The following is an 8,551-nucleotide window of genomic DNA, read 5'->3' on the forward strand; positions in this document are numbered from 1 at the left end:
AAAATACAACTTGCCTAATAATTCTGCACTCCCTGTATAGTCTAATACAACACATCACACAGACCCATCGCTGTCCCTGAATTATTATTCAACAACTTTCTGAATGGAAATTTATTCCACCCAAACCTCAGCCTACTTTTTTCTTTTGTGCATCTATCTCTGACTGCACGAAATGTCCAGAAAAGTGGACATCAAACTCGGAATACTATGCTGAGAAACAAAAGTACAAATGTGCAGATCACAGTTGTCTTTTCCTGCCAAACATCTACAAAACGCTTTGTGTAACTGAGTGGCACATGATCAACTCTCTTACCAAGTCTTGTGATACAAGATACATCCTCTTCATTTACACAAGGGTGTAACCTGCGGTTGTCTTCTGATAGGCACAGCTCTCTTATACTTATCACTTCGTGCTTATGTGCCAGAAGCTAACTTTTTTTCCCCCTCAAAATACTATTTAGACTCTAACATCGAAATTTCGACTTTATTCTCAAAATTATTCGTAATATTTTTTTCTTAATGCGATCCCATTGCTCCCTAGTATTAAATCAGTATGAGTGTTTACTGCATCCCTGCTGCCGTTAAGTGGTAAGAACTCCAGGGACAGATTAAGAAGCCTTTTATAAATGCTCGGAGAAAAGGCCGGGGCGGCGAGTGTTTGACACAGTAAATGTGGCCTGTGAAGGTAAATGATTTTATTGCTCTGAGTCTCTTAACAACCGGCCTACCAGCCCTTCAGAAAAAGTAAAAATAAAACAAAGCTAAACATTTTTGCTTTTCGTAGCTTCGGCTTTCTCCTTCTTTGCTAACGTCTCGCGCACGTAGGTCTGTTGGGACGGTCCTGCGCAGAGCCGAGGATTGTGGATAAATGCGCCATAACGTTTTTACAAACGCTGTATAATTAAATTCCGCTAATCTGCGTGAAAATATCACATGGATAATCAACTGCTTATTTACAAGTAACGCAAATATTTTTAATACAGCGAAGCTTTTGTAATAGGACAAAAAAAAAGATACAGCATCAGCGGTCGACTATTAATATCGGCAGCTTCAAAATGTAGCAAAACACTGACCAGCAACGAAGGCTCAAGTCAGCTTACAGGCTGACCATTGTGTCCATATCGAACCAAACTGTATTTTACCCCCCAACTGCTGACGCCTTTCAAACCAGCTTCTACTGTTTCGCCTCATTTCGTATGACTCACCCTTCCATAGATATCCACGAGCGGTCACGGCGCATCCTTCGTACGAGGGTACATTATCACATCTCGAGATTCTGCAGCTTTATCACACCACCTTCACTGGTCGGTCCTACCGCAGGAGACCAACCAACCAATCAAATTGCGTAAAAGTTCCCATCATTTCCGTTCTTTCGTAATAAAAGCCTCCCAACATTTCAGTGTCCCGTTAGCGCTACAAGCAACGGTAGCTGTTTGCAAAATTTGTCCACAAAACATGTTGTAAACTGAAATGCACAGTAAAATCCGTTAGATTTACTCTTAGAACAGTAGTAATGCAGATTTATAAATCGAGATAAACACACAGAACCAACTTTACAGGTTACACAATAAGGTTTAGGATAAATAAGCCACAGATGTAAAAGTGTAAATAAATCAGGAGAGAAACAGTAGATACATTTTGTCTGGGTGCAGGACTGGATCAATAAACCCACCTCACACTGGACTGGTGGACTGTGACCTCGGAATATTTTCAACACACTAACTGTAGTTTTTCTGGGTGAGCTTATGCTTTAAAGTACACACTAATTACTCAGCCACCTACACATTACACATGAAGGAGCTGCTTACTCGTGGACACCCATATCATGATGCTCTGGAAAGTTTGGAGTCAGCAGTGACCACGGTTTTTGCTCACTGTGTGCCTCAGCACTTGGTGATTATGCTAACTTTAGTCATCTTGGATGACCTGTTGCACTTCTTAATCATTATCTCTGCAGTAACAGATATTTTACAGACTGACAGTAGCATCCTGATAGAGTACGGCCCTTGAACACAGTGAGAGCTTTAGAATGACACACATATGTTTGTAAATCTAGACCTCATGACCTCAATTCACTGAAAAGACTGACCTCTGTTCAGTACCAGAGTCTTGAGCTTGAGCTAGAGTAAGTAATCGCTCATCTTTTTTTCCTTTACCAAACAAACTTAATAAAGACACTCTGAACCTGCTCAAGGCCTGTCTATAATGCTGAATGACTATTGTTGTGTTCCCACAAACATAAATTGATGTTGTTTACAATTCAAACAGTCCCAATACTGTCACAAAATACATACATAACAAAAATACAAAATTCAATATTCCTTTTATTAAGAAATGAAAACAAAGTGTCTTATTCCATCAGTTTTTATGTCCTTTTAATGAAACGTTGCAGCCTGGAAGGCTTTTGCTAAAAGGAAATAAACATATTTACTGATGCATTCTGTAGAGGATGTAAGGAGCCTGCAGACCAGATCAGCTGTGATCTTATCACAACATATCTAACCACTGTCAGCATCTCTGTCTCTACTGCAGAGGCTGCTTCAGTTCAAAGAGTCCTGTTCCACCTCTGACTACTTTCCCCACCACCAGGCAAGCTGAGGGTGACACCAGCTGATCATGTGATCCTGAAAGGGGGGGGAGGGGGAGGAAGAAGAATACTTTACTTAACAACAATGCTGAAAATGTATTTCTACACATTTACTTCTGACTAATGATCAAACCTGATTTAGTACATAGAAAAAACAAAGAGCCTAACGCTGGTAGACCAGTAGCGACCCTCGTAAACTGTGATTTCTCTTCAGCTTTCTATGCTTTATCAATGTTGTCATCCTTACCTAGCATGGTGGCCTGCTTGAGGAATTTGTAGCTGGTCTCAAAGGTCATCTGCTGCAGAGGAGAGGAGTTGGACCGGATTGCGTGTCGGTTCAGTGGCTTATATACACCTTCATAGCACATGTAGTCTGCTACCAGTGATAGATGTCTGGGGTCAACTTCAATACCTGGAGAGAGACGGAGGAAATCTGAGTGATTCTGAGAGCTTTGCTGGTGTGGGGTTGTTTGAGTGCGAGTCTAAATAAGAGCATGTTTACCATAGACAGCAAAGACATTTTTGATCTCTTTCTCTATGACCTTCAGAGCCACCTCAATTCCATATGTCTTCGCCATGGCGTGCACCTCATTGGAGTACAGTCTGTTGATGTCCAAGATCTGAAGGAATATAAATAGAGCTGCAGTGTTGGGACAACTGAAAACATGCAGTCTGGTAAGACAGAGCAACACAAATACAATAAGAAACTGCAGAAGCCTTTCCAAACTACAGAGGCGATATCGCCACAGTTACTCTCTGTATTTCTGATCGGACCAATCAAAATGTAGCTGGAGGAATCTTTTCTGTAACCCAGCAACTTGTAACTCTGACCAGCTGTTTACCTTCACTTAATTTAGAAAGGCTTGCAGATGTGCAACAAAACAAAAAGCCACCCTTATAAGCATGGCATTGTTTCAATTTCACCACCTACATCACTGTACTTGAAGATTTCATGCATGTTGATTCCCTCAGTGTTCAGAACGGTTTCCTTTTCTCCGGTCTTTGTTGTCGTTTCGCTGAGCAGGCAGCGCGTCAGGCCCTTGGTCTCCATGATGACAGCATTCTGGGCCAGCGATGTTAGCACCGAGGTCAGATCAAAGTGCACCTTGCTCACAGGTAATGCCAGGTCAACCTATAACGGAGACAGATGAGAGTTAATCTACTTCCTGTAGCTGCATACCTTAGCGTCATGCGTGTCAGTGCAATCGCAATACGTCGTAATTTCCAAAAGTCCTCAATTATACAAAACCCAGGCTAAAATCCCACAAGGATCAATACACAGGTTGTCTTCTGGAGGGAGATCCTCTTTCACACCAATTGCGCAATTGTGCACTGCTGGCACGGTGTCTGTGCACAGAAAATCTGTGCTGCGCACAAAAAAAAAAAAGCTAACCTGAATTGAAATTAAAATAAATACGTTAACAATTCTGTTTTGCAGTGTTAGTCAGTGAGTGACTGAACGATGCCACCTTATCCCATAGTCCAGCCAATGATGCGATTCACATTCGTATATACGCAGCTAATCAACGTCGTTGACAGGCTATGACAGCGTCCTTATGTGCCGACACCGGTGTTTTAGCTAGCAAAGCGGCATGGCTGATGTGGAGTGAAGCCACGTTAATGACAACGTGGACAACGGTTGGAGATGTGAGCAGGACAGACGGAACAACTGACGGGAAAAGTGTGGACTTTATACCAGTTTTTAAATTGTGTTGATTGGCCACGTAAAACCAGAGTTATGATAAAAATATCTGCAATGTTTGTTTTTCTTCCTGAATACTGTCGTTGTTTATATTTACTGCAGGAAGAAACGGTAAAAACTGCACTTTATAAGGAAAACGCTTGAAAGCCTGTGAACAAAGACAACACCAAACCCCCCCTTTTCTTATTGGTGGAAAAATGTACCATGTGGACCAATCAAACAATGATATGGCAACATGGCATTTAGTTGTTTAGGAAGGGGGAGTGACGGCGGTGTTTTGAGATGTGAGAGATTTGCCACGTTTAGCACAAATCTTGTGTAGTTAGTGTGTAGTGTAGTCAATAGTTTTGTTGTGTGTGTCAGAACAACGAGGCGACTGCTGAATGTTACAGGTGTTACAGCAGTGATACATCTGCTGCTGTAATCAGGTATCAGGCTGTTGTTCTCCTTTATCTCATAGTGGACAGAAATTATTTTCTGGAGTGGCACAAATAATTTGTGTAGCATCAGATTTGATGCAGAACAGTTGATTGTTCTGTAAATAGTTTGAAATGTTTATTTTAAAAAAACGCCTTGGCTGCATTTTTAGGTTAAACAGCTGCAAAAAACTTTGTTGTTTGCAAAACTCAGTTACTTTTTGGAAGAAGTAACTATATAATTAATTGCCCAACATTGGTCATTATTTACTGTATTTTGCAGACAGAGAGTTACAGACTCTCTCCCAGACCACAGACTCATAATACAAGTCAGAGCTTTATTTAAAAAAAAAAGAAGAAAGTTGAGTTTTCAAAATTGGAGTTCAAGTTATTTTTACTTCCAAGTGTTAACATACTACACAGGTCATGAACAAGATTTTTTAAATTGTCATTGTAAGTGGGCTAAAGCAGTTAATTAGAAGTAGTCTAACATAAATGTAAATGCTGTAATTTGATTATTTTAATAGACCATGTAACTTGGATGGATTCGATGCTGGCATGACCACAGTGCTCATGTCTGCTGTTGCTCACAGTGGTCCACAGTGGGTCGCTCAGTGAGTTTGTGTGTTTGCTCAGACACATGCAATATTAGAGGGAACATTGTTTCACACCAACCCTCTGGACTACCATCCACCACTCTTCACTGTGGTCTTCAACGTCCTTTATCCAGTACATTCACTGTCCTCCTCTGCACATGTCCACATGTTTTTAGTTTTTATTGTGGCAAAACTCATCAGTTACTCCTGCAGTTTAGACTAGAGATGGCACGATACCACTTTTTTATGTCCGATACCGATACCGATATCATAAATTTGGATATCTGCCGATACCGATATGAATCCGATATAGTGTTTTTTAATCAACAAAACTGTTTTTTTTAAATATCTTGCTGCATTTTGTATAAGTTCATACTCAAGTTTAAAACAACAACTACACTAAAGCTATTCTGTTATACCTGTATGCAAAAAAAAAAATTTCATAGTTCAGCAATACTGATCAATCTAATAAACTTAAACCTACACCATCCTCCCTATTCTGGTATTTTAAAGAGTACTTAGCGTAAATATTAAGCAACCTAACTAATAGGGTTCCAACTCCCAGCAACAACAAAAATAAATAAATAAAAAATAGGGAACCACCCCTCACGCTCCACCTCATGATGCTTAATCGACGTAATCAACCTTAATTTGATGCAGTGTGAAAAAAAATGCACAGAAATCAATTATTTTTCAAGAAATATTAAATAGATTCAACATCTTTCTTCAACAAAATTGCAGACTGCACAGATGGTACCTTCCCAAAGGAAAAAGTACTATAGCTTACTAGGGTATATATATTAGACTTAATAGTCACTATATACAGTAATTGACTTCTATTCATTTTACATCAAATTAAAACTTTGGGTGTCAGATAATTATTTATTAAAAGCTCGACATTTTAAATGAGAATAAGAAAGAAAAGTATGTCTTAGGGCATGAACAGTGAAAAGGGGGCACAATCGGCCCCCCTGGCTAAACTTTGCTAGATCCGCCCCTGCACAGTTACCAGCCGTCAGCTACGTAGAAAAAGATCCTGGTGTAGAAAGTAATATTAAATAAATTCTAACAACAGCTTATCAAGCTTAAACGTGCTGCTGTTGTTCAGCCGCTGGTTTGCTCTTTCTGGTGCGAAGTGGGCCAAAAACAAAGACGGACTCGCGACAGAAAAGCTGATCAGCTGATCATTTAAGCAGTTTCACGATTGAAGTACCAGCCGGAGAGCGAGAGGCAGTCGCTCGTTAAGCTTAGCGTGGGAATGCTTTACAAACATTCAGAGATGGACTTACACGCTTGCTTTACTTCTCTCGGGGATAACTTTGTCGGAGATGAAATGCTAGCGGAGATGAAATGCCAGGTTGCTAGCGAAGCTCCACATGCTATCCAGACCACCGACAGGTCCCGCATGCCACAGCTGCTCTATCACGTGATGCACACTGCTCCAACTGCTAACGTTCTGCGGTGAGTTACGGCGTGTTGCAAGTTTTGTGAGGTGCTTTCGTGATATTTAATGGATCGGATTACATTTTTTATTTTTCTCCGATATCCGATCCAGTCATTTAGGTCAGTATCGGACCGATACCGATACGTAATATCGGATCGGTCCATCTCTAGTTTAGACATGAACGCTGCAACCCACAAATCTACCAGTTCATGCATTCACAGCAGCCACAGTAAGAGCCTTTGTAGCCTTCCTCTTTTCAAAGATGGCACCTGATAATGAATGCTAATGGCGTGTTATCGTAAAGTAATTACACTTAGGAAGGAAACTTGGTGAGAAATGTGCTTAAATGTACAATTTATGATTTCCTTCCTGCACTTCTACGCAAACTGAGTGAAACTAGCATGACCAGAAGTAGAGGAAACAGTTGCTCCTGAGGGCCAAACATCTTTGCCTGTGTGTGTGTGTGTGTGTGTGTGTGTGTGTGTGTGTGTGTGTGTGTGTGTGTGTGTGTGTGTGTGTGTGTAAGCAACAAAGTGAGAGCCATCTCTAAGAGAAAGCCAGTGTTCATTTTTCAGAATCTACTACTCTGACATGCACACACTCACCTCACACCAGAGTTCATGCTTGTGGTCATAGCTGTATCTCTCTATGGCTGCATTTGACTCCAGCACAGAGTTCACTCTCATCTCACTCTGCGACTCTGCTCCTTCCACTCGTTTTTCTCTCTTCTTCTTCTTCTCGGTTCTCCTCCCGTTAGCCTGAGGCTCCTCCACAGCATTTGTCTCCTCCTCCGCCTCTTCCACGCCCTGGTCCTCTTTATCCTCTGGGTCATCGCCATTGTCTTCCTCCTCGCTTTCATAGTCCACCTGCAAAAAAATGAGCCTGCTAATCTTTCTGGCCTTTTGGTAACATACTGAACAGGAAGCACGTTTCTTTGTGAAATAAACTGATATCAAACATCAAACAAAGGAACGCCCATTTTAATTTTTAAAAGAGGTAAACCTTAAATCAAACTGAACATATCTGAGAATGAAAGTTAATCACGGACCACAGAAACCTCGAGGTGCACGCCCTCACAGACAGAAACTTTCCACCGTACTTCACTGTCTGCACTCCTTTGCCTTTGCATATGATGTTGATCATCTGACAAACCAGAGGAACCTGACACTGAGGGTTCGTTGTGTTAAAGCACATATGTTAAAAATGTGTTTAACACATGTGTTGCATTGGCTCAGATACAACACATTGTGTGAATTTTGACACGCTGTTTTAAAACAAAACCCACGCGGTGTCCAAATTCACGTTCAACGTGTCCAACACATTTTGTGTGTCATTCTTTAAACACATCCTTTGTAAGAGTGTATGAGTCTTACAAGTGTGGCGCATATTATAAACATATAAAACATATAAAAAGTACTGAGTGAAGATTAAAAATGTCATGTGACATTTCACCTCTGACCCCGCTTTCCGATCTGAAGGCTAGAGTGACGATAACGTTATACAGCCTTAAAACTATATTTCTTGCTGCTATTGTTTGTACTGACAACATACACACGGGGAAGCACATGTTCAAAAGAGCACATTACTTTGGACGTCTGACTTTTTCTTCAAGGTCAAATAAATGAAAATTACTTAGGAAATGATACTGATATATGAAGATTCCCATGTGACTTCTAAGATAAGATAAGATAAGATAAGATAGAACTTTATTAATCCCTCGGGTGGGTTCCTCTGGGAAATTCGACTTCCAAAAAAAAAAAGCACAGCAACGTCCGAAGTTACAGAATTGTTATATATATATATATA

The 8,551-nt window shown here is 40.6% G+C and overlaps 2 protein-coding genes across 2 annotated transcripts in view; both read right to left on the minus strand.

Annotated features, from left to right (window-relative positions):
* st3gal5 (ST3 beta-galactoside alpha-2,3-sialyltransferase 5) overlaps positions 1–2,168 on the minus strand; it is a gene marked incomplete in the record, with an annotated part of 31,273 nt that extends 29,105 nt beyond the window's left edge. Inside the window, 1 exon segment of the mRNA XM_005944292.3 lies at positions 1,206–2,168.
* Positions 2,169–2,358: 190 nt separating this feature from the next.
* Positions 2,359–8,551, minus strand: part of polr1a (RNA polymerase I subunit A) — a gene marked incomplete in the record, with an annotated part of 40,318 nt that continues 34,125 nt past the window's right edge. Inside the window, 5 exon segments of the mRNA XM_042212879.1 lie at positions 2,359–2,624; positions 2,835–2,999; positions 3,090–3,207; positions 3,519–3,719; positions 7,351–7,611. Of these exon segments, the coding sequence (XP_042068813.1) occupies positions 2,524–2,624; positions 2,835–2,999; positions 3,090–3,207; positions 3,519–3,719; positions 7,351–7,611 (846 nt within the window).

The sequence above is a fragment of the Haplochromis burtoni genome, unplaced genomic scaffold (genome assembly GCF_018398535.1).
Source record: "Haplochromis burtoni strain Fernald_Lab_line unplaced genomic scaffold, NCSU_Asbu1 Contig_399, whole genome shotgun sequence".
NCBI lineage: Eukaryota > Metazoa > Chordata > Actinopteri > Cichliformes > Cichlidae > Haplochromis > Haplochromis burtoni.